Source organism: Cotesia typhae, unplaced genomic scaffold (genome assembly GCF_013202065.1).
Source record: "Cotesia typhae breed Kobodo isofemale line unplaced genomic scaffold, CoteBio_Ctyphae scaffold_152, whole genome shotgun sequence".
In the NCBI taxonomy this organism is placed as follows: Eukaryota; Metazoa; Arthropoda; class Insecta; order Hymenoptera; family Braconidae; genus Cotesia; species Cotesia typhae.
The window spans coordinates 8,600,196-8,627,807 of record NW_027423776.1 but is presented as its reverse complement, the minus strand read 5'-3'; the positions used below and the strand labels follow the sequence as shown (position 1 = coordinate 8,627,807).

The 27,612-nt window shown below is 32.1% G+C and overlaps 2 protein-coding genes across 2 annotated transcripts in view; both read left to right on the top strand.

Moving 5' to 3' along the window:
- Positions 1-8,058: 8,058 nt before the first annotated feature.
- On the top strand, positions 8,059-9,817 carry LOC141536380 (uncharacterized). The gene is made up of 2 exons (XM_074256858.1): positions 8,059-9,233; positions 9,602-9,817. Exon 1 carries the CDS (start codon positions 8,059-8,061, stop codon positions 9,229-9,231), a length of 1,173 nt encoding a protein of 390 aa, XP_074112959.1. The 3' UTR covers positions 9,232-9,233; positions 9,602-9,817.
- A 13,093-nt stretch (positions 9,818-22,910) lies between these two features.
- Positions 22,911-27,612, top strand: part of Nlg-4 (neuroligin 4) — a 139,081-nt gene continuing 134,379 nt past the window's right edge. The window contains exons 1-2 of the mRNA XM_074255841.1: positions 22,911-23,281; positions 23,595-23,770. Of these exons, the coding sequence (XP_074111942.1) occupies positions 23,019-23,281; positions 23,595-23,770 (439 nt within the window). The 5' untranslated portion in view covers positions 22,911-23,018. The remainder of the gene's footprint in view (positions 23,282-23,594; positions 23,771-27,612) is intronic.

Below are 27,612 nucleotides of genomic sequence, written 5' to 3'. Positions count from 1 at the left end.
AATTCATATCTAGGATGATGAATCATAAATAAATGACAAGAATTTTAGATGCTGATTTTCTCTAAAAAGACAAGTATGAAAAATTGAAACGTTCGTTGCTTAAAATAAAAATAAAAACTATTAAATTTATGATAAAAATTACCAGATTGTATTTTAATCGGTTTCATGTCATTTGATTCCACCACAATTAAGTGATACCAGCGAATTGATCCCAACTGATTAACTTCCCACATGCTGCGCCCGTTTATCAGGTGATTGATCAATGGAACCTCCCACAATGTCACGAAGTTAAAATAATTTTCTATGACCTTTAAACGCACAAATTTTGTAAAAACTCGAGTTTTAAAAATCGGACCCAACGAAAAATTTCTAATTTTCGAAAATTTTTAATTTCTCAAAACAAAAAGTTCAAAATGAATTTCTTGAAATCAAAACGACGAAATTTATAGAATTGAAAGTACTCTTAAAGAATTTTTTTTTTCTCTACAATGAGAAACTTTCTCAAATGTAAAAACTTAACTAATAACTGATGAAAGAAATAAAATAAATGTAGGTACCTAACTTTATGCAAAAACCTGAGATAAGATAACAGCAACTTTAGACGACAACTTGATCTGTAAATGTCAGGTGATATTATTTCTACTCCTTAAAAGTAATAAAATATCTCGCAGTGAGATTACACCTGCTCAGGCTCAAAACTACCCTCTATTCTTTCCGCGTTGCTTTTTTTTCTCATCTGGTAAATTCTTGATTGTTGATGCCTGATGCTTGGCATAATAATACAACTATTGCCTGAGAGTAGGACTATTCCCGAGAGTGGCACGACCCCAATAACTTGCTGATAAGAAGAACGGGAAAATTAAAGGCGAGTAAGCCGGATCGATTTGAAAGTTAATAAAAGAGGTTCTCCAGCCGACGTGACGAAATTTCAAAGTGTCCATTTCTGCCTAGCACCTGGTTCTAATTCCGGAACAGGGTACATAAGTCGGTAATTGCGCTACTAGATATTATATTGAAATGCAAGTAAAACCATTTTCTTCTCCAACTTTTTATTCTTTCTTATTGTTATTGTTATCATTATTGTTACTGGAGTTCCTATTGCTATTATGATTTTTTTTTCCATTTTCTTTCCTATTTCGCAGCTTAGTTTCTCGGTGTAATACCGCTGCTGAAAACAGACCCGGTATGGGGCGTGTACTTTAACGTCACTGGTACTGAATGCTCGCGGTACGACCGACTAAGTGGTATTTATCGTTTACTCTTGGTGGACTGGGTGCTTCCGTAACGTGAACTTTTGCCATTATCTAAATTACTCGATGCGCATCTGCTCTGCTTTCCTTTTCTGCTCCTCTATTCCTCCTAAGACGCCAAGAAAAAAAAGGAGGGGATAGTTAGACTTGTGATGTCGCTAGTTCACTATAACCTTGCAAGAAAACTGTCTTCGGTTAGTAATTAAAGTTTTACTCTTATTCAATAATAGCCAGCTTTTTTTTTTTCAGAAAAAACCTCCACAAAAAATGTCTATTTATATTTTTTCCTTGATCTTATTATGGTAATGACGATAATCTGCATTGCCGACGGAAGGACAAAGCTATTACGCTGATACTTTGACGCTATAACAATGGCCGCTTCCAGTTTTTTCTCGCTTTCGCTTCGGGTTTTTCTTCGCTTGTAACTTTTTAAGTATTAGTGTAATTTTTATGGGTCCAGAAAAAGTGATCAGTACTAACGTAAAGAAAATAATAATCAAGTTAATTTATTTTACTACATCTTACGCCCAAAATTAACCATTAAAAAATTTAAGTATTAATTACACCAGCTTTGAAAAACTAAAAATTAGATTTTTGATTTTTTTTTTATAGGATGAAATAATTTTATTTTCAACGTATGAAAAATATTCAATTTTTCGAAATTTCTAAATTGATTCTCCCTTAAGCGACAGATGTGGAATGTACTTAAAAGTAAGCGAGGTTGTTAAAACTTTAATAGCATTTGATACGTACTGAAAACGTTTCAAATACCTGTGCTTCTATTCAGAAACGAACATTAAATTTGTGTTGATAATAATGTGATAATTTGAATGGCAAGCTTTTAATGATCGTTTAACGTTGATTGATAAACGCGTGGTTGAATCGACAATGTCCGTCTCCTTTTGTCTGTAAATACAACAAGTAGAGTCTGAATTACTTGCACACGTGGTGGTTTATGCTGCAAAATCAGGAATATCCCGCATTATCCATGATTCAATCGTAATCGCTGAGATGGATGGTTTATTGCGCAGTTGCATTGCTTATCTATCTCTCTCTTTCCCTTTCATATGTGTAGTTACAGAACATATATGTATGTTTTGGGTGGATCTCATATATGACTCCAAAGGTTACATAACTCACGGTAGACGGATTTACTTGGCAGATTCGGCGGTTGCCGTGATACAATTTCGCTGAGGTTTATATATCTATAATAACGATGATACTCATCCTGCCTGGTATTGCTCACTCGAAATCTCTCTCTCTCTCTCTTTCTCTCGCTTCCACTTACTCTGAGAAGAGACTGCTGACTGGGTTATACGACACGTGTCAAGTTACCGCATTATCTCTTGCGGATGCGCGATTCTGAATTGTTGATTTACTTTAAGAATTTACAGTCATTATTCATTATTATTATGTTTGTAGTTCTAGAGGACATTGTAAATTTTATCCATCCGTGAATCGAGAATAAATAGATAAAAGTTAATGCTCTTTACCGTAAATACGGATTAAGTTGACATGCTTCATTTCTAAAATCCACAACTTTTAAGGGTCGTTTGGTTAGTAGAATTATTCAATCGATTTTATAGCTTATATTTTAATATTTATTGGTCTACTAATTGTTTGATCTTTAGATTATACTCTGTATCAATAAATGACTGTATAAATCTATTATTAAAAATAGTATTAAAGCTGTAAGTTAAAACTTGTATATTCAAACTTGAATTTGATCAGTACAAGTTTGACGAGTGGGCTTAGTGCATGCAAATTTAAAACGAAATTTATTGTCTTCCTTCTAAAATTTTCATGGCTTCCAAGTTCTTAGCTTAAGATCTTTGTCTCTTTTATCGATAATATATAAGCTGATCTTAACTTCAATCAATAATATCATATTCTCCAAACAGCTCCTACATTCACTTTATACTCACAAACATTAAGTTTTTTTTTATAACTTACTTCTAAAAATTCCACAAAAGTTAAAGACCCTAAAATGTATTCATAACTGCTTCATCAATTCGATTGCAAATGAGAAAATTTATGCATTCTCTTTGTGAGCAAAAACTAATAAGCCGGAATAAAAGCACAAATCAAATAAAATTAATTCCAAGAAGTTTCATTAATAAGATATTAATCAAATGCTTTACGAACTATCTTGAGAACTGAACAACATCATAGATTTAAATATTAACCAGGTTGAAATCCATCCTAATTGTATACTCGGGTGTTTCCGTGTTTCCGTGCTCGTTCACCAGACAAACTATCGACTCGGAAAGTAAATTGAGACCCGAACTTAGAATTGCATCAATCATTAATATTTCTACTTTGATCATTTTTGCTGACGATTGGCAATTTGTCCTCTTCTGAATCCTCAATCCTTAATCCAGACTCCTTCTAAGCTGATTCTCCATCTTCTTCTTCCTCTCCGGTTCTTATCCTTAATTCTACTTGCAGCGAACACGTCCTAGTCCACTCGATTTCCCGCAAGCTTAAGCTTTCTCTTTTTAATTTTTTTTTTGTTCGTATTGGCCCCGAGGAATTGCCCGGAAAGTTTCTTTATCGAATTCCTACAAATTCGATCTAGTTTAACGAGCTAAAAACAAGAGCAAGTCGCGCTTGGAATCGATGGAGAAAATAAGACGTGGCTTTGAAAGGAGAGACGCGTGGATTTAACGTAAATGTTGGTGTAGATCAAGAAGATGAAGACGAGGAATGAAAATGTAACGAGTTGGAAAAGATGATGTATTAAGGCACCACGTGGAGGCAGCACTTGAAGGCTTACATCATCTCAGAGCCCCTTTTCAGAGTAGTAGGTATAATAGTATATGTAGAGGTTTAGCTCTATTCCGATGAAAGAACGCAAGACTTTGAGGTAGAATAGTGCGCACTCGGCACTAAACTTAAACCAAGTACCGTCTACTCAATTATTAAGTCGAGTATGTCAAAGCTATTGTGAGGCTTTTCTCATTTCGTTAACACACTCTTTGATATTCACGTTTCAAGTTCTATATTTCATGTTCTGTGTTCTGTGTTCTATATGACCTCAATTTTGATGTGCAATACAAATTATTTTCATTATTATGAGTCCCGGGGGATATAACTGGAGTTAAACTCGCCGGCTGTTGCAAATTCTCTCAAATATTGTAACTTAGTTTAATGTTTAATGCTTAATGCTAGTACGTAAGGATAACAGCGAGTTCTCCAGTTATTTTCGGGGAATTCTAAAAGTTAAGTTATTAAGGAGTGAGTAATTTAGATGGATGAAATCTTGTAAATTACTTCAAGTTATAGAAATTAAGAATTACGCGTTTTCATTTTGTTTATAAAAAATGTGTGAATTTTCTTTGATTTGATTTGAAAAGTTGTTAAAATTAAGAATTTAATTTGGAAAATTCACAGTTAAATCTTTTATTCAAATACGTCAGCTAATTACACACCTATCAACATAAACATAAAGATAAATATTTATCAACTAAAATGTATAAGATCCACAAGTTTATATTCTAAATCAAAAAGTCACATAGCATATATCCCGAAAATGTATAATATACAGTGTACATATATTCAAAACTGATTTACAAGTCCTGACATATACGAATAGAGATGCAGTAGCAACTTAGTCCTCAAACTTGATAATTATTAAAGTTTTGGTGAGTTTTGGTAAAAGTTTGTTAACTCGAATCTTGGATTACGTATTCGGAAAGGCCTAATCAAACTCATTGCCGGTGCTCATATTCTCACGAGTCTTATCTGCGTGCATAGATGAATCGGATCCTATTTCATTTGCCTGTACATGTATGTATACTTTAATTGGGTTTACATACTACTACTTACAGTAATGATTGTACTCTGTATAATGCAATAATACGGCTACTATACATAGCACCCAAGTTATTATTATATATTACAGTGCAGAATGTAAGATAATCGCTTCATACAAGGTATAATAACTTTGCTGTGTAGTTAATGGAGGCATAAAGAAAATAACGCGAATGTAACCGTTTAAATAGCTCGAGAATTTCCGCTCCAATTTCTGGAGAAAAAGAAAAGGTGGGATAAATATTTTTATAAAGATTTTTTCGCTTAAGTTTGAAATCATTTTATTGGCTCGATTATTGGAGATACGAAAAAATTTAATGATACTTGTTTAGCAAAAAATAAAATTTTCTACAAAAAAGTTCTTATAAATTTTGTCGTATTTCTCATATTTTATCTATAAATTAAAAATAACTTGCTGCAAAAAAGTTTTGTCTGACAATTTTTAATCCTCCAAAAGTTCAAAGTCTACATCCTTGAACGCTATTAGAAATTCTGAGGACATATTTATGAAAATATTTTTCAGAGGAATAGAAAGACTCCCTGGAGTTGGTTTGAACGAGAAATATTCACTTTGCGGAACGAGAATATATGTAACAAATTTAAAATAAGAAGTATAATATGGAATGGGTAAAAGTGAAGAAGATTCAAAAAAGAAATAATAAAAGAAGTATATTTTAAAAGTATAACGGATTATTTGGAATGTTTGGACTTTAAAATGTGACGGGGATGAAAGGGAGGGCTCTTGGAAACATTTTTCATCTGTCTGTTGGTACTCGGAGCACGTTACCGCTATCCCGAAGACGAACGGAGTTTGTCTTTCACTCTTATCCTCAATTCTATAGTTTTATTCTTCTCTTTCCGTTACTTTCCGCAACGTTTACTTAAGCTCCAATGGTATCTACATTTATCCCGTTTTTTCGATGACAGTTTTACTGCTAATTAATACTCTCTTATTTGTTTATTAAAGTTACTACATTATTCATGAGTTCTTTTTTAAATCAAAACTTTGTATTCACCACGTACTCAATTTTCCTTCATTTTTAGAAATTTTTTTCAACTAAATTGGAAAAATTAATTCTTTAGAAATGTAAGATCACTTTACGAATAGTATGCCGAGGGAAAATTTTCTGATAAATTTTATGTCTATGTCTGACCTCTTAGGACTACTAAAACACTTCTAAGAAGACAATTTATAACAAAATTTTTCAATCAGTACGATAGAGTAACCGAAAAAGTGAAAAAAGTAAAAATTTTAGAGAAGTTTAATATTGCTATTGAATAACTTTCAAAGGAGTAGGTTTATCGAAAAACTATAAGAGACTCCTTTTGGAGAGCGTTCAATTTCCTACAAAATATTCATCGACCATTGCTGTACTGCTATTTATTCCAGAGATAAAAATAGGAAAGGTCACAAGATTTTAATATCAAAATTAAGAGCTTTTTTAGTTAGATACTTTTTTTTTAGGTAAAAAACAAAAAGTTTAGAGGGCGATAGAAAAAAGCCAATTTCAGAAACAACGGACACCTTAAAAAGAAGAAATAATTTTTTTTTGCTTTTTATTATATATATGAAATCCTTCTCGGACATTCCATCAACATCTCTTCATTCAACCCCTCAATTCTTTCAAAGTTTAATTGCAATTGACTTACAAACAAAAAAATAAGATAAAAAATATTTCTACAAGGTGTTAGCCAGTCTCTTTCACAATACTTTTTATACATTATTTAATACAGACTGTTATCAGCTAATTCGCGAACCGTACATTCGCGAGAGTGCAGTAAATCTCTCTTATAAACACGTCGCTGGCTGTCGCACTTTGCTTCTGAGCCATCAACAGCAACAGCAATAGCAGCAACACCAATACCCTTGCAATAACAACAGCAACGGCATCATCCGCTCGGAGTGCTCAAGCTCTTGAAGCTCGTCGTTGATTTTAAAAAACCCGTGTCACCTAGCACGTACACTAGACAACGCTGACTCTTTGAATGCAGTATCCCAACAGCACGTCGCTTTTCATTTTTCCACCTATCCACTTCCCTTCCTCAGCCCTCAGCCTCTACCCTCTCTGTTCGTCTTTCGCCCTTGCAACCGTTGGCCCATGATTCTTTGTTTCTATCAAGCTTCAAGCTTCCAGCTGCAAGCTCCACGCTATTAGAGCTACTCTGAAGTATCTTGGTCGAGCCAGTGTATGTAGTGTATGCTGTAGTTGTATGTCCACAAGGTTGTTCTCGCCTTGGCACTCTCGTGCTGTTCTTCTGAATAAAAATTAAAAAACACTCTAACGACACCCGGGGTTAATGATTTTTCTTTTTCCTCTCCGCATCTACACGTCTAAGTTCAGTGACCCCGGGAAATATACAAGCAACTTCCAACCCATCCCAACTCAGCCCATCCGACCGTCCGACGAACCAACTAACTAACCGACCAACCCTCTCCGCGCTGTTTTATCACCCCGTCATAGATTTACTCTTTCCCGTAAATCGAAACGGTATAATAAAAAAAAAAAAAAACGTTGTAAGATTTATTAAGAGATCACTTAAGGGGGTATTCTGGTCTAGAAATAAAAAAAAATCGATTTTTTTTTTTTTCATATTTTCATAGTTTAACTATTTAAGAATATGTCTACGAGAGGATTTTCCCAAATTCAAATTATTTTCGGAGAAATAAGTATTTTGCTGAGCAGGCATCCAAATCGGTTGGGCTGCAACTAATCGAACAAAAGACATAATGGGTTCTCCGACTACCTGAATCTATATTTCTTAGTAAGCCCTTTTGTTCCGTTATATATATATATATATATATATATATATATATATATATATATATATTATATATTGTAATACAATAACTCTAGGTGACCTGTGTCTTTTATATTCAGTATTCGCTTACATCCAGCTGCTAACAGTTGAATTTTAACCTGTAAACCACGTGAACGTATGTGCTGTGAGTGAAATAAAAATATTTTGAGTGATTATTTCAATTTTTTTAAATAAAATGGATAAAAATCCTCAGCGCGAAGGATTACGCGTCCAGAGCGACAAAAAAAGGCGATTTCACGGCAATAGATTTACGGAACAGGAAAACACCAGTTTTACGAGTGCATCAGCAGCAAAATTGAGGAAATCAAATGATGAAGAGGTGATTATAGATAATAATTACGGCTACTGTGTTTTGGAGTTTTTCACGGTCTTTTCCGCGATTTCTTCGTTTGTTTCGTGTACTACATGCAACAACAAGATTAGATTTTCAAGAACGGCTCAACGCGGACTCGGGTTCAAAATTGCATTACAATGCAGTTGCGATAGTCTACGCTACATTCCATCATGTCCATTCGTTGACAAATCCTTCGAAGTAAACCGACGAGTGATATTTGCTATGCGGCTTTTGGGAGTTGGCAGGGAAGGATTAAATATCTTCTGCAGCATAATGGATATTTGTCAAGGAATATCAATCTCTACTTATTACGCTTGTGTCAAAAACATACACGTGGCCGCATCTACAGTTTATGATTTCATTATCTCCAAAGCTGTGAATGAAGAAAAAGAGTTAATTTCAGCTTTTGATTCTAATGACAGTCCAACGGATTTCACTGTATCCGGTGATGGCACATGGAAAAAAAGAGGTTTTAATTCGCTATTCGGAGTAACTACACGTGCGGAGAGTTGGTGTAAGTGGCAAAAAGCTGCATCTGAAGGAACATTAGACGAGTTTGACCACGAAAATCCTCCTCTGTGTGATAAAGTTTTGAAAATTATAAAGCCAATTTACGAGAGCTTATCATCAGAAGAGTTATTGACTCGATGTTTGGGTTCAGAAACTCAAAATAATAATGAGTCTCTAAACTCGCTGATATGGACTTTCGCTCCAAAGCATATCCATTCCGGGTCTCAGATCATTGAAATTGCAACATTTATTGCTGTATGTATTTTTAATGAAGGCTTTATACCGATATTGAAGATGATGACGATTATGGGAGTGAAAATTGGTCCAGAAGCGCATGCATTTGCTATCAGACGAGACAACGCCCGGATTGACCGCTCCGAGATACGAGCATCCAGCGCATCAAAGGAGGCCAGAACTGCTCGAATAGAAAACAGAAACGCCGAAAATAGTTTTTCGAAGTCGAGGAAGGTCCGATGTATGAAGCAGGAATGGCAGATTGAATAAATGTAAGTTTAAAATATAATTTTATGACTTAGACTGCAAAAATTTTACTTGAAACTTTAAACGTGTTTTTCTCAGAACTGTCTTTTTGAATCTGATACCCACGATTTCTCAGGTTCTGCCGAACCGATTTACTTGAAATTTTAAGAGAGTCTTCTTTAGGGACTTGTCTACGTCCGGAACTACGGCCATCCCCAAATTTTCATTTTTACTATTTTTAACAAATCGAAGAATGTTCAAAAAAGTGGTACAAAAATTTTTTTTTCTTTAGGCAGGCGCCATTTTGTAAAAAAATTTTTTTGTAACTTTTCCGTAGTTCCAGACATTGCGACATTATTGTAGATTGATAATCTTTTTTATTTTTTGATTTCAGATTGCTAGGAGAGTTAAAATCGTGGGTATGGTCACGCACCAAATTTTTGAGACGCCCCACTCCATCAGCTGATAACTAACGGAATTTTGAATTTTTTTTACTTTTTTATTTTTTTTTGTATGCTTCTAATGTGAATAAATAATGTATAAAAAAATTGATGGTAAAAATATTGCTTGCCTTTTTTTACAGCACTTCAAAAATTACCTAAAATTCATGTCTCTAGACCAGAATACCCCCTTAACGGTAACAAGTAGTTATTGTTCGGGGAATATTTTTTCTCTAATAACTTATAACTTTAATTAGCTGATGATTTATCGAATGGACCTGCGGGGAATATTTATTTTTACTATTGGAAGATACAATGGGGGAAAATTAAATGGATTGAGCTTCAAGCTTTACTATGTCGGAGTCAATATTTATAAATATGTTGATTTAACATGGAATAATGATAAGAGCTGACATTACAACCGATGATAGATATATTATTCCAAAATATAGAGATTATATTTACTTGGGTAATTTGTAATTATTGCTAATACTTGCTATTATCCGTCAAGCACTAATTATCACTAATAACTGCGCTAGCTATGACCTTGAGTAATTATAATTCTCTGTCAATACCCTGAAAAAAATTACAGTATAAAATTTCACCGTAAAAACAGAAATTACTACTTTGAAATAAAATAATTGGGAAAGAAAATAAGCTTGTTTTATTGAAAAAATTCTCAGGTTTTCAGTATCCTACTTGATCTATAATTTCATTACTTTAATTCGCTACGTTAGCTCCAAAAAAAAAAAAAAAAAAAACTAAAGATACAGAGCATTTACAAAATGAAGTTTTGAATAAAAATTTTTTTAGCCAACGTAAGTTGGACAACAATCGTTGTATAATAAAACAATAATAACATTTAAAAGTAACTTTAACGTTTGCTCTTATTTTGGATAAAGGTATTTTTTTTTTATCCAAACATGAGATGGAGGTAATTTACGTGCCTTTATACCCGTAACAAAATGTCGTAGGAGATAGCGTAATAACTCGCCTAGAATTTATCCTACCTCTTTAGTTTCATTCCCTCTCTTCTGGCTGCTCGCTCTTTTTCTGGTTGTTATTTAGCTGTCTTTCTCTGACAACGTTTTTAGGTAAAGGCTAGCATGACAAAATGTCCCGTGGCAATCCTATTTTCTTAACAACTGGAGATAAATTTTCGCGTACGAGGAGACCCGTGTGCAATGTTTCAAAAGATATTTGTAAATCCGGGGCTACGCTGATAAGATTCCCATTTAGATTGCCGGGACCGGTAAGTAGCAAAAGATGAAAAAGAATGAGCAAGTCGTAACTATACCTTCGTGTATGTTTACTTTTTTGTGAAAACATTTTTAAAATGATAGAAAACGCTAAATGACTGTCGCTTCTTGCCGACTATTTTTATTTTTGATTCAAGTCTTATATTAAATGGATAACTTTTCTCTTAATCGTATTATAGAATTTTATTTTGTTGATTTGATTCATAAATTTCTTTAGTTAATTAGAACGGTATGTTTCAAAGCAAGAGTAAAATTTTTCAAATGTTTTATCACGGCCTAAAAATCAAGATCGCAAAAAAAATAGATTGCTTAACTTAACAATTTTTTTAATCGATTGATTGCTATTTTTTTACACAAGAAAAGCGATTTTAAATGCTTATGGTGTGGATTTTCCATTTAAAATAATTAAATCGGTAAGTTTATTATACAGAATATTATAAAATTATCTTCACCTGAAAATGATACCTCATAAAGATCAGTTAGAACTAATAAACTGAAAAATTTAACGACTCAATCCCCCATTTAGTGTTAAACAAGCAATAAATGATAACTAAAAATAACCATCAGGCATCTACCCAGGAAAAATGAATTTTAAAATAATAAACTTTTATCGCCCACAAAGTACGAAGTAAATTTTGATTTTCCAATCCACTTAAAATTTTCCCAACGATCTCGTTACCGAAGTGAATTATTTTCGATGCATAATATAAAGTTTTAAGTGAAAAAAATCAATAGCATAGTTTATGACCCGATGCTGTTTTAATTTAAAGTTATAATATTTTCCAGCGGGTTATTGCGATATTGCATAAAAAATCTTGGAAGTAGATCGCAGCCTGGCATTTTAGCTCCACTCGGTAACTCGCAGGTGCTGTGGTTGGAAAAATTCACCGGAGAGCCATTACTTAGCTCGTTGTCGCTTGCGTTAAACTGAATGAATCATGGTAGTTGAAGTAATAGCCATTGTGCCGTGTGTAGAATTTTTTCTTCCCCTTCTTCTTCTTTTCTTTTTTCAACTTTATTTTCCTTCACACATTATCCTCCCACCGGAAGGTTTTATTATTTTTTTCGGTGCTTGCTGCAAAATTGGAATGGCATTTAATTACGTCGACGTGAGAGATATTTGTTTGCTTTTATTTTACTTTCATTTAAACGTCAAATGTACTTTTAACTCAGGTACAAATTAGTCCCATAATTAGTAGTTATTTTATTCTGTATTTTACATTCAGCATTAACCATCCAAAAATTTGAGTTTAAATTACGTCAGCTTAAAAAATGACTCAAAATTAGCTTTTTCAATGAATGATTTTTGAGATGTCTTCTTTTGATTTTTCCTCTAGCCAGTATACTCTAAATTATATTTTATTTTCAAATTATGAAAAAAAATTCTATTTAGAAATTTCTCCCTTTAATTCGACCTCATAGTTTTGTTTTAAATTTCTCCATTTTTAGTCATTACTTTTTCAGAATGTCATTCACAAAAAAAAAAAAAAAAGAGAAAAAACATTTCGATTCGGATGTGCTTTTATGGAGAGTTTAATACACTAGAGTCTTACATGTGAAAACATAACGCGACACATTTCTTGCCCCCCTAAGGCAGCAGAATACTCGTGAGCTTTATCCCTTTCGTTTTTTCATAAAAAAACCAAAACTGGGTCGCGCTGGTCTCGATCGATCACACACTCTCATTCCAGCTATTTTTTCTGCTTATTTTCATTTATACTCCTCCACTCCTATTTCAGTATTTGCACATCGGGAATCTTTGTTAGTAAAATAAAACCGGAAATATTCCGTTTGTTTGTCTATTTAAATTCGTATGATTAATCACCCGCGGAATATTTTAAATACATATTCGGATGTACTTTCCCTATCAAAGAATACGTTTAGCTGTTTCATTTATCCATACCAATTCATCGCGGGAGTTTTGATTATTAACCTCTCTGATAAATTATTCCGGTATTATTTTAATTATTTTAATCATACTCATTCATGTTCAATTTAGAGTTTATTTTGCGGCCTGGGGCCCAATGCGAAAGACTGTTTTTTGATATTTTATTTCATTTTAATTATTATTCTGCAAATTTGTTTGATTCATCGACGGGTGGTTCATAATTTTATGAGCTCTTTAGCGTTGGGCGCCAGGGAATATATGTAATATATAATATTGCATATATGTTGAATAACTCTGGAATTAACAAAATAATTTCATTTGTATGAAAGTAAATATTATAAATGATGAGTGAATGATATTTATTGATTCAATCCCTCCGAAGTAAATAACATTCTAAAAATAATTTAATTTATATAATGAGAAAATACAATATAAAAAACTTCATGGAGTGAATTTTTTATTTTTTTATTAATAAGAATAAAAAAATAGTTATTAAATATTAAACAAAAATACATCAATATTTTTTATTAATTTTCACAAGTCGCGTTTTCCAATTAATTCTCTCTATAATATTTTACTTGTTAATAAATCTGAAAAACTACCATATAAACATGAATTTCATAAAAAAAATTCCGGATTGAAGAAAAAAAATTCAAAATATTGATTCCTTAAAAATTGCAAGTGCCTATAAATAATAAATTAATGGTAGAGATCGGGAATTTTCAACTTTTTTGAACTTACTAGATAAAGTTGACGCTAAAAAATTGACAAGCTCACATTTGTACGCCAACAATAGAGAAAACAGAGCTTGCAGTACTATAGAAAGGCGTATTCGGATCAACCTCATTCTAAAATGATAGTTTTCGACGGCATTGTCATCGAGTCTAACCGATATAACATCGCAACTTTTACCACTGTAGCCACTATTACCAGGGCGACCCTTTCTTCTGAAGCAAGCTCGGTACAGTGTAGTAATAGTAATGCAGAAACATTGCATTGTAACAGGAGCTATCTTCTATATTCCATTACGGTATCTACTTCGGTTTAAAGTTTACACCGTACTGTGGTGGTTAGCTCGGAAACGATTTCAAACTACTGTATCGCCGAATACAAAATAATTTATCGGGTGAAAACCACCCGGTTGAATGCTCCACGAATGCTTGTCCTGATTACCGCAATTCTTGTCAAGACCGCTGTTTACTGGCTTTTTTTTTTTTTTTTTTTTTTCAACTGCTTAATTTGATTGGATAAATAATTCGTGTGGATAGGTGTGTTGTGTACGCAGATGAATGTACTGCAGACAGACTTTTGAATTCATGAACCATTAAGTACAGATGTTGGATGCAGTTTTGCAGCGACACTGGTTCAAGTGCCAAATTGAGGTTTTACATTTTTTACTTTTATTACACTATTGAAAGTTTTTGTCTTTATTTACTGGCATAAATCTTTTAAATTACACGATGCTTTTGTAAATAAAATTGAAATTGAACTTGTTCTTGTGAGTTATTAGTTTAGGCTATTGGGACAAATTTAATGTGTCGGCACTATTACTCTTTTAATAATGCAAAAAATTTATAATAAATTTATTTATTGTCAGAATTAAAGATGATCATATGTAATAAAATGTTTAAATAAAAAAATCTATATAGCATTGAATTTACATTGAAATGTTTAAAAAAAATTTCCTTTGATTAAATTTTCAAGAAAAGCCAGCATACTCCATTTTCTCCGAAACTTTATATTATAATGACGCCAGTACATAATAGAGATCTTTTGCGCTTTTTTCGACTCCTCTAATGTATTGAAGAAAGTGGTAGCAGAAGAGGAAGTAGAAGAAAGGAGAAAAGAAAAAGATAAAGAAGTAATGTTATATGTTGAGGTTAAATTCAAACGATGAGTCCCGGCAAATTACGAGAGTGCACCAAATAGAGCGGTTAAGAGAATGAGTAGGAAAGAAGGAGGTTCTAGTGTAGGGGTAGATAGTGATAGAGATACAGAGAGATATGGTGGTAGTTTAGTAGTATGTAAGGGAACTGTAGGAAGGTATAACGGAACTAAGTGCTGGAAAGTAAGTGGAATAGTGGTGGAGATATGCTAAATAGGCGGTATCTATATGCATGTAAAAACCTTTGTATTATATCCATTCACTCGCGGACCTTATCTGTATCGCTTGATGAGTCTACTTCAGGTGGATATTTTTATCTCCATCTTGTAATTTTATGTGTTTATTCAAGCGATACACATTTATTGCCTCAAATTATTGACAAATATGATATTTTTTCTTTTATTTAGCTCCGTCGATTGCAATCATTGATGGTTTGTTTATTTAATATTATTGGTGGTATTTAGTTATCGTTATTGAGATCTCTAAAAAATCTTTTGCTGAGGAAGTTGTATGAAAAATAAAAGCTGATATATTTTTTTTCACTAAATCAATATTTTTCCGCATTTCCATCAATGAAAAATGTTAGAATTAATGATCAAATTATTATTGATAATATATTATTTTAAGTTTCCAAAAAAATTGAAAATTAAATTTTTTTTAAAGATAGTTTCAGTAAGGATGCGAATTTTTTGCCCAAAAAAATTCTTTTTTTGCATTCGTTAATTTACGGAAAGTTATAATGATCTCTTTTAAAAAAAATCAAATCAGAATGAAATATCAAAGTCTAACACCGTAATGTAAGAGGAGAAACTGAGATAAAGAAGTTTTTATCCCTCAAGTTTTTTGTAGGAAAATTTTATCTTCAGTAAGAATATTTAGCCTGATTCTGAATTTAAAATCTTCTTTTATAGTTCTGAAGTCAAATTAAGCTTTCCTTAAACTCCGATCTTATCGTTCATAACTTTGACATAGATTTTAACTATGAAGTTCAATTATCAAACTTGAAAAGTATAGTTGTTGTGGGAGGTCAAAAAAAGTAAATCGGTTGGAATAAAATTAATATTACTGAAAAGAAAAGATATAGAAAGCATTGTAAAATGATTTTCTTTGAAATTCATAATATCTTCAAAATTAAAAACCAAATCTGTACGGAAAGAAATTTTCTGTTTAGAGCTTTTCAAAATCATTTTGATAAACCAGCTGTAAAGTATAAAAATTGAAAAAAAAAAATTTGAAGATATGTAAAATTTTACTGGAAAAATGTTTCACTTTCAGTTGATATTTTTGGAGTTTATATCTCCCTTAAAAATCGTATCAGCAATGAAAAAATTTCCTTGCCCATAAAACCGTCCTACAAAAATGAAAAATCTATCAACAAACCCCAATATAGTACTGAAGTAATATTCATGATTGCTTTCAAATCACACATCAATGAATCACCGAAAACAAAACAACCAAACGATTCGCGTCAAAAAACAAAAAACTGATCCATAAACTACCCAACCTCGTAGCCATAATACACCACTCTCCATTCTATTTCTATAAAATTTTATCTCACCGCTGTAAAGTAACAGTAAAACTAAAACTAAACCCAGCTGTAAATTAAATCCAATTTGAAAACCATAAATATTTATTATTCCGGCATATGGATTCAATAACATCGCAGGAGGGAACAATGTTAAATAAAATTTACGATGCTATTTATCCGTATTTTTCTCACCATCGATGATAAGATTACTAGCTTCTGTTATGCTGCTACAAAACACCCTCGCTCTCCTAAATTTTCTTTCTAACACTATACGCATTTTCTGCCATTCCTTTACCAAACACGATTTGAACGTAAACGTAACATCCCCCCATCGACAGAGCGCCAGCTTCACAGTATGACGATAACAATGACATATTTGGTATCGATTAAGGGGGAAATAAACCGCGGCAGTATAAATACAAATAAATAAAAAAAATTCTTGCTACAACAATCGACGTAAATGTTATGCTCCATGTAACGCATTGTATACCAGGCTATTAAAAGAACACGAGTTATAAAAAAAAGCCAATCTTTTTATCGACATCATTTGTCTTGCTTAACTGTAAATTCTCTTCTATCCACATAAAAATTTTTCTGGGGCTAAAAATTTAGATACTAACTCTACTTCTAGTGCTCAATTTTACTAGGACAGACACAGGTGGCTCAAAAAGTTGATAATGGTAATGGCAATGATAATGATAATGGTAAAAATTGTTTACCAAAGTATTTAATTTTCGAGCGTGCTTGGGCACTGAGTGTGTGCATACATTACGCCGTTTTATTCACGCATCCAGCATCGCGAGCCTCCACGTGTATCTGTCTAGTAGACTGTTTTGCACTATCTACTGTTACTCTACTCCAGTTTGGAGTACAGTACTTTGTTATACAGTTTGTGGTACAGCAGGATGGTAATTTCAGCAATGTTTCTCTACTCTATCTCTATCTCTGTCTCTGTCTTGCATCAGCTCTAGTCCATCCCCTCTAACACTGCCAGTTGAGGAGACAATACTTGGCCGTCCGATAAATCACCGGCTCTTGGAACCACGAGCGCTTGGACGACTAGCGTGAAGCGGACAACATTTATGCCGGCTGAGGGTGGATTTAATGAAAACACAAAATTTTACGGGAAATAAAATCGATTTACAAGATTGCGTAAAAAATAACTTGGGAATTTACTGTGTATGTGAAAATAGTGTCAAAATTACATGGTAAATGTTTACTCAATAAATTTTCGTTTTTATAAAGTGAGATTTTGACCGCTGATTTTTGTGAAAAGAGGAAATTTATTGCAGTTATTTTATTTTATTTTTTTTTGCATTGAGCGTATCTATAGAACACGATTTAAGACAATTCAACGAATATGTTTCATTAATTAAATTTTAATCATTGATGGTAAGAGTTATGATTATTTATTTATGGTTATTATAAATTTTTTTGAAAAACAATCGGAGGTCACATTGAGAAAAAATACAATTTTTTGTTCAGGGTTTTTTCCAAAAAGACTATTAAAACAAAGAATTGGAATATTTCAATTATTGTAAAAGTTATGAGTACTTTAAAATAATTTCTCCAAAAATCGGCTGCTTCCGTACGGATTGAGATAGAGAACTAGAAATTTTCATAGATAGTTTTTTTTTTTTGCATCTGCAATAACATTTTAAAAAACCAAAAAAATGTCGTTAAATTGATGTGGAATGACCGATATGTAACGCAAAATACTAACTATTTTTATTTTCCAAGTTTACTATGAAAATATGTCAGTTTGTCATGTTTAACGAACGTGAAATTTTCAATAAAACAAACTAAAAAAGTTTCAATTTTTAAAACCAAGCGAATAATAAAGTTAATAATAAAATTAACTGATTTTTCCACAGATTAAAAAAATTGTTATAACATGTATCATGTTACGTTACGCATTTAATTTATTATTTATGATGGACTTATTTGCCTGTGGGTATTTATTCTGAACGAATTAATTTAATTCCCAACAAACAATATTTCCCAGCGATAACAGAGGGTGGGTATGGATAAATATGGATAAATATATTTATCAGCATTAATTATTATTTTATTGATAACCGGATTTTACGCGACTCGTTCCAATAATTTTCAGCTAATTGATTTATATGGTACTTTGTTGTTATTATTATTATTATTGTGGTTAGTTGATTTATAAAGATATATGGCCGGCAGAACATAAACATTGTTGGTTAAAACATCGATACTGTCAATTTTTAATATCCGTAATTTATTATCGTGTCTATAGATTCTCTTCCGGTTAATAATGAATTATAAATTTCAATTATATTAACATTTTTATAATTGAAAAAAAAATTTTTTTTTAAACAGAAAAATTGAATTTTCATATTGATAAAAATCGTATCTTACAAAGTAAAAAATTCTAAATTGACTATAAAGAAATCAATTCCGGAGATTTAATAAAAAAAAATCAAAAACTTTTTAGTTATCGTGCAGACACGACGCGAAAAAAGTTGTTACGAGGTAAATACGTTTAAAGTTTCAAGTGAATTCTTTTTTGTCTCGCGTCTACATTTATTGCGGAGTAACCGAAAGTTTAAACTTTTTTTTTTTTAATTTTAGATTTTTGATTACCCGCAGAATTAACAAAAAATCTGATGGAAGCACTTGAGTCATGGGGAAAAATTCCTTGAGAAAAATAAAAAAATTAAAATTTTTTCAAATTTTGAAAATATAATACATTAAAAGTATATGATGTGATATATTTAAGTTGCGAAAAAAAGTTGAGATATAAGCAATATTTATCTATGCAAATGGAAAGATAGATTGTTGTTATTATTGTAAGTACAAAACCGAATCATGATTATAAATAAATAATGGATTAGCATTGTAGATAGGGGCAATAATTTGCATATGGCTTTGAGCATTATTGAATAAAGACTAGATTTTGGGCAGTTAGTTGGTCGTTTATTACATTATATGTTAATAGAATGGCCGCCGGAATTACTAACCAATGGTTTATGGCATGTGATATTACCCTTCACTTCATCGGTTATGTACTTTCGATCAGCAAAGCGTCCGTTTGGTTCAGCATAATCCGCTTAGTTTTCTTTTTCTCTTTTAGACACAATTCTCATTTACATTGGTTGCTGCTAGTTTTATTCCCGCCAAACATTCAAGAATGGACTTGAGTAAAAAATACCCTACGTTTGTAGTTGATAGTTTTTTACATTTACTTTTTTCAGCTTTTGGGTCGATGGAAATAGTTTTAATCTGTTTTTGAATTCGTAAAACAAGTTGATTTAGTTTAATTGATTGAATAAGTTTTGATGGTTTTCGAAACATTTTTACGATATAATGTTTATAATTTATTTCGTGTTTAAAAGCTTTTTTTTTTTTTTTAAGTTAAAAATTATTTTTCTCAGATCAAATTATTTTTTTTTTTTTTAATTTTTATAAAAGTAAAGGAATAAACATCAATTTCATTTTGTTTTAGTTGCTTTTATATTTTTTTAACATTTCATAATTTGTAATGTTGATAAAATGACATTTAATCAACGATAGATACCGAACTAAACCGAAAAGAAATTTGTAGAGGTTCACTCGAACAAATAGTGTCGCTGAGTAAGAACAAAATGATTGTAAGAAGATTGACGACGTAGGTTATTGTCATTTCTGTTAGACATTTTTTTTTTTTTTTGGGGTCCTTTTTTCGATCCGGCTTAGGTTAACTTTTTCCGAGGAAAAGAGAAAAACTAATGATGCGAGAGAAAGTGTACGAATCGGATGTTACAACTCACCATTACGAATTGGGAATTTCCAAGAAGTGTATGTGTATGTATATCTGGTGAAAAGGATCGAATGCAAAAGCGGAATGATGTAGCAACTCTGCTGATTTTTATTATTTTTTCCCCTTTATTTATCAATACGAAGAGCGGTAAACGAAGAACTAAAAAATAGCATGAGCTGTTGTGCACCTATCGACGTTCTCGGATAAATTCGACTCCTGTGAGATTTTTCAAAGCATTTTTGTGTACCGCGTACTATCTATAAGTCTGTACATGTTATCAGTATTTCAAGCGAGAGCATTTAAATTCACGTAATACGACATTCTTTTGACGAAAGCGGATCCGAGTTTTGCGGTATGGAGATTTTTCTATCTGCTCAAAGATTATGAATTCATATTTTTATATTCGTGTTTTCAATGCCTTTGACTTAAAGGATGTATTTATACCTTTCGCTAATTAAATTACATTCTTCATACTTTCTATGAATAATCTACAAAAAAAGGTGGTAATATTGATGTATTTACTCAGCGAAATAGGGAATTCCAATATTCAATCTATAAACTTTTTAATACTTGATACAATAAAATAAAACATTATTTTTGCTATTCCGTTTGCTATTTTTTATTATTGATTGACGAAAACGTATTTTTTTTCTTATCAGGCTTATTTCACAAAAAATCGGAAAATTTTTGAGCATGAGCAGTATATGTTGAAGCTTAAAAAATCAAAAAGAAAAAAAAAACTAAAACAAAAATTTTTTTTTCCATTCCTCATCGACAATGATATTAAAAATAATTTTTTATAATGCTCAAAATATTTTAGAAAAAAGGAATTTTTTTTATCAAAATTTTAAAAATCAATAAAAAAAATTTATCTTAAATAGCTCAAAAAAACTTCAAGTATATTTTTGACTACTTTAAATATTTTCAAGGTAAAAAAAATATTATTTCACAATTTTTGGGGTACCCTTACATTCCATTTTACCCCTCTTTCTTTTACTGTTATTATCATTCTTGATATAAAACAAAATTGAAGCGACAATCGTGATGATGTTTGATCAAACAACATCACAACACTGAAATACAAACTAATTTTCCGTGTACTAAACATTAATCGAATAGCAAGACGGGAACTGCTATCACCGGATGCCTAGTTCACAAGGCCACCGTGTATAGAATGGGTGAAACAATTATTACTGCTTTGCAAACTCAAACACAGTCCCTCTTCCTTCTCTACGTTTCCCGCTCTCAGCAACAATCTATACCATATTCCTGATAGCACTTACAAACTTAATCCCTGCCCGTCTTAGACACAGCTAACACAAACAGGTTCGGAAATCACGGAGAGGCCAGTATCCAGGGGGCTAAGTCCGTGACAACGTTGTCATAGGGTGCTATTTAGCAACATAGGCACCCACTGAGGGAAATCCTTCGATTAACAGACGTTGAACACAATAACATTTGCAACGTCCAAGTCCAAAAGTATCTACTTGGTTAATATCTTCAGACCACCATCACTTCCTTAGCCGATGTATAATAACTAAGTAGTAACTAGTAATACTTATCGTTAACCGTGAAACTAAGAGATTAGATACCCAAGTAGTGTTTTACATTTGAATTCCTTGGAAAATTAAATTTGATAGCTAGTTGTATCGAAATCCTTGTCGACATAGTTAACTAGTCACTTGTATTTCATTAGATAAACTTTGAGTTCTGACTTTCAATAGGGTCTCATTCAATTTATTGAAGGATATTGCTTTTCAATAAGTTTTAATTGTTATCACGATTTATAAAACAAAATTACAATTACTTGAAAAAATAAAAAATTAAAAAATTAGAGATATTCTGTATAGCCAATTCAGCTATACCTGACACAAAGATAATAAAAAATTCAAAGTACTAGTGAATATCTTTTACATTTTATTCAATGAGAATATTTTTAATTATCGCAATTAATTATCAACAAAGAAATTTAAGATTCCAAAGAATTTCTCCTGCCCTTTGGTTTCTTTGAGCGCGAGACACTTCCAAAAAGAAACCCTGCAATCATGAAGAGTACTCTCTCAAAAATTCTCAGTGAGAAAAAGCTTCTCTTTCGTTAAACAGAAAGGTCTAGTGTCAAGACATAACAAACATGAAATAAAAGTTTAAAATAAAAAGTAGAATTCTTTTTAAAACTTAAAGCTACCAGACTATCTCACAATCGGTGTTTCTCGCGTCTAATACACCAGAGTAGTGTTAATACAACTTGATCAATGTGTCTTTTCAACAAAACTTTTTTCATATCCTACAGGATAGTCTCTATATTCTTTTCCCTCTCTTTCGCTCTCAACTAATCCCAATCCCGATCCCACCGGTCGTAAATCTAGTGATCTCATTTACCAACAATCTAATTTACTAAAACTCATCAATGGAATTAATGTTTTTTCTATTACAGGTGCAGTCGTTTCATTTAAGAGGATCTACTTTCGAAAAGATTTAGTTCGCGATCGTTTAAGATTTATTTTTTTGGATCGAAAGGTTTTAAATAATTTTTTTATCGTTATTATTAATATTACTTTTATAAAAAAAATTAATTACTGATTTTATGACGCTTAAAAAGTAATAAACGATGAAGACTTTTTGTTAAACAGAAAATAACGAGGCGTGTTGTTGGCAGCGAAGGCAATAATTAGGCGATCAAATTAACTTTCAGATGGCAAGGAGGAATTCGGTGAAGCGGGGTGGCGGCGATCGGGGCCGTAGTGGGGTCGGAAGGGCGAAAAATTTTCGATATGTAGAATAATCTTTGAGAGGCAATCAAACTAACTCGATAATAATAATGATAATGATCGAAAGTTTAAGGTTTAAATTATCCAGGAAACGGGTCCGCTGTTCGATAACTGCCAATTTTTACGATTTCGAGGTTAGTAACAGAGGTTGTTATTGCTTCTGAGTTTAGGAGTTTTGTAAGAGTTTATTAATAGTTAGAAATAGTCGTAATCGTAACGATAATCATAATCATAATCAAAGTAGATAAGAATATAAGTTAATGACCGGAAGAAAATGATATGCAAAATGGGACTCCTGGCGGCTGTGGTCTGTTTGGTGTTGACTGTGCCTATCGTCTCCTCGCTGTCGGTAAAGCAGAAATTAAACCCTCGGATAGTACAATTACGTAATGGACAGATTCAAGGCTTGACTCAGTCCTTTGAGAACAGGCAACTCAAGCCGGTGGACGTTTATCTGGGAATTCCGTACGCCACACCACCGATTGGAGGCGGTAGATTTTCCCCTACTAAAGCGCCCAACCCTTGGGACGGAGTTAGGTAAGTGCTGATAATTATTTTTATTGTTATTATCATGTTCTTAGCGATGAAAGAGCTGAAGGGCATCGTTATGAATTTTTTAATAAACGTTTTTTCGGTACTCTAAGTTTCAATTTAGAGTCTCAATTTTTAACTTTGTTCTTAAGAATCAATTGCTTAGTAGTCTGAATTAATTTTGTTTGAAAAGAGGGGAGTATAAAATGTATATATTTTCAACGATGTTTATCAATTTGATAAAGAAAAGCTTTGAAGTAATTTTTTTAAATAATCAATGACTGGATGAAAACTAAAAATTTTTCTTTTATTCCAACAGACTTGCCAATGCGATTGGGCCTGTCTGTCCGCAAAGACTTCCCGACATAAGTAACGAGACGGCGGCATTAGAACGAATGCCACGAGGACGCCTCGAGTATTTAAAAAGACTTTTACCTCATCTAAAAAATCAAAGCGAAGACTGCCTTTATTTAAATATCTACGCTCCTGCTATGGGTAAGTTCATTAATTTTTAAATAAAAAAATAAACTATTGAATAGAGAAAATTTTCTAGAACATTTAAAAAATCTGCGAGAAATAGAATCGTCAAGAAAGTAATAATTAAAAAAAGAAACAAACCAGGTGTACAGAAATCAGAACACGTTTTTCAATAGCGGCAGCGTCAGGTGTGCTCGTGAGATTTCTCTCTATCAGACGGCTGCGTGGCATGTAGTATCTAATGATAAATTTACCTTATACGATACAATATTATTCAAGTTTAATCATACTACCCAGAATTATCTTACCGCATAAATAATAGCCACCGCGAATAATTTATCAACCTGATAAACTGAAACAAAATAGGTACTACGACGTGATAAATTTATAATCGAGATGGTATTATATAATAATAATATTGTTTGTTGTTATTGATATAAAACAGTGTGCATTATTAATAGAATCCAGCATCCACCGAGACAATGCATTATTTATCTTTTATTGCATGATGTACTGGTATTATTAAAAAAATTGCCAACATGCACAATATTTTATTTTATAAATACATGTGAGGTACGCTCGACGTTTTTTCCTCGACTCATTTTTATTCTTATTCTTATTCTTGTTCATGTATTTTTATTTACATTTCTCTTAGCCTTTTTATAGTCGCATTTTTCTTTAGATTTCAAACAAACGTGATATTGCGCTCAGAATCTAGACGGGAAAATATTTTCAATAATAATAAAACTTAAATTTTAATATCAAAAAATATTAAGCATAAATTTTAAGGAATGTGAGGTAAAGGAAAAAATTTTATTTTTCGTGAGTGTTTCAAGCTAAATAGAATACTTTTTATTGAATAAAACATTTTTTTGTCTAAAAAATGTAATCCTGATATTTTTTAATATCATAAACTTAAGAGCGGAAAAAAATCAATGATAATAATTAATGAGTCTTTTTGTTTAGTATATAATAAGTATATCTTCAATTGCTCATTTTTAATCTAGATTTATTGGGTTGGAAAATAATCAGTTTTAATTATAAATTCTATCTTTTCGATTGTCATTTAATTAAAAATCATAATGAAATTTCAATGATTAATTTATTATTCTTCAATGAACATTTATTTATATAACATAAAAAAATTTTAATAATGAATAATTTTGAAAAATTTAAATATCAAGCTAAAATTAAGCATTTTTATGAGTTCTTATAATAGTTTTTCAGTTTTTAGATAATTTATGTCATAAAAATAAATATTATTTGCAAATAATAAATTATAAACGTTCAAAAAAGTCCTTACAAACATCATTGTGGGTAAATGCTGATGTAATTAAAAATTTGTTTCACTAAAAAACACATTAATTTAACTCGAGCTCACTCAACCTGTGATTGACAGTTAGTTTATTATACAATGAGTAGTTAATGACTATTCACCAATCTTCTTTAATTTTTTTTGTCCGTCACCGTTACCGACAATAATAAAATTGAATATTTCGAGCATGTTCTGATTTAAATACAGAATTAAATATGTAGAATTTAAAAATGAAAATTTGAATAATGGAACTAAAATATGTGAGCGGAATAAAAGAAGTAAATGTAATAGTGATTAGGGTAGACAGTATGTTCATATATGCGGTTGGCGAGACTAGATGGGTTGCGGGTTGCGTCCTCGGGGTTGAAGGCCGAACGGACAGCAGGAATTTAAATGAAGGGCGGTAACAACTTAAATCGAGCTCAGATGTTAAATCTACTGCGATGGGGATACACGCCAGTTGGGGAATCTAGTAAATAGTTTTGTATTGAATATCTGAAAATGTAAATCTGCGGCCTGGCTTCGCCGAGAAATCTATCGAAGTTTGTAGCCTGGAGACATTTTACAGCGACTATAAGTTAGCTGAGACCACCAATTTTTGACTGCGGAATGAAGAACAAGTTTTGGAGAAGTTTGTAGATTTAGTAACAAGAATAAAAATTTTTTTTTCAAGCTACTTTTAATTAAGAAAAAAATTAATAAGGCGAGGCTATTGGAGTAAAATCCGTATAAATAAATTATTTTTTTTGGAATGAAAAATTTTATAATCTAAAAAAAAAAACCCGTTAAAATTTTATTTCGTGCCTTCTATGAAGAGATGATTATTTTTAAACACAAATGAGTTTGAACTTGGAAGTCACCTAGGAAATCTTCAAACAAGTTCAAGGTGATGAAGACAGTAGTGCTCTTCCCGTATCTTCAAAAACTTGAAGATTGTTAGGCACTAGAGATAAGAAACTACAGGAACGGAGCAAGAAAATAAGGTACAACGTATAAGTGGTCCAGCTAGATGGAACTGATTGAATAACATCAGAGACCTCACTCGACTCGGACTTGCCTTACTGTTACCAGACCCGGACCTACTGCGCCTCCACTTAAAGTTGTCGAGACGGCAATCGATTTCTAGGTACAACTAACTTCTTGAATACACTGTTGCCTCCTTTTGCTGTCTTAGCCTCTTGTTCTTGTTCTTGTTCGAAGTGAATCGCTTTTCCATCTTTCTCGTGCGCCCTCGAGCATTCTACTTCGTTGTGTGTGTACTTATTCTAGTCTTTCGTAAAGACCCTTTTAACTCGATCATCTAGAGCATTGGCAATTGGATCATGACGCCAGACTGTATAATTTATCGCCTGGATAATTTATCATACTAAATTTTATGCTTTTGTTGATATTGAATATTTCATTGACCTTAGATTTTTTATCGTGGAATATTTCTAATAAATTTTAATGAAAAAAAAATTTTTTTTCAATCAATTGCTAGTAACAAAACAACGCTCGTTTCTTTTATATACAGGTTGTTTAAAAATAAAATAAGAGTTATAAGTCGTATACTTTCGAATTTTACGAATTTTTTATATTTGTTAAGTAAAGGCCATCAGAAGAAGGGTCACTCAGCTTAATTACTTAAAATCGTAAGATTGAAGACTGATCCAACAAATAATTCTGAACTGATTAAAGCACAGCTGAAAACAACTCGGAGCAAGTAAATATTGATTGAAAAAAGTTATCTGTAGAAAACAAAGTGCAGTTAGAAAAGAAGATTGGCCGAGCGCCGAGTCTTTTAACGACTCGCAAAAACAATACACCGATAGATGTACAATGCAGAATCGGAGATAAAAATAAAAAAAAAGAAAAGAAGTAAATAAAGTTGAAGTAAGTCAAAGACTAGATATTAGTGTACTAACTCCCAAGACTTGATTTGATCTCTCTTTTTTATTTATATTTTATAGGAAAAGAAAGGAGCCCGCCGGCTGACCCAAGTACTTGCCTTTTTCACTAGTTGTTTTTATTTAAACTTTTGTTGTTTTCACTATTTTTTATTCATCGTCTTCCTCTTCTATTTCTCTTTGGATGCATCTAGGTCAACTGTTTGAATCTCTTTGTGTATCCTGGATATGTGCACGGACTCGCATTTCGACAATGAAACATCCAGAAACATAAAATGTATACCGGAAACGGAAACCTGAACGCTTTCGCACACACATCGTTTCTCTTACCGTTCTCGTTCTCATTCGGGCTCGGCAGCCATCCAGAATACAAAAGATAACCCTTTCTCGGATACTTTTATTCTTCAGTATATTTCTCTCTCTTTTTTTTTTTTCTTTCTCGCTGAGTCTTTTTACGCCCTCGCGACAGCTCCGCCATAAGAGATTGTAATCCGATGCACGCGTAGTATAAACAGATTCCACGGAATGCTCAGATATTCGTACTGAGATTTACGTTTTATTTGTTGTATTCGGTTCACGCATGTAGAACCTTCATGTGTTATCCTCTCTCTTTCCATTAAAAATTTTCTGATATGCCTTGATCTCGTTCTATATGGCAA

What these genes read in the sequence shown, in the direction of transcription:
- LOC141536380 (XM_074256858.1), top strand. Translation starts at nt 8,059, where the DNA reads ATGGATAAAAATCCTCAGCGCGAAGGATTACGCGTCCAGAGCGACAAA.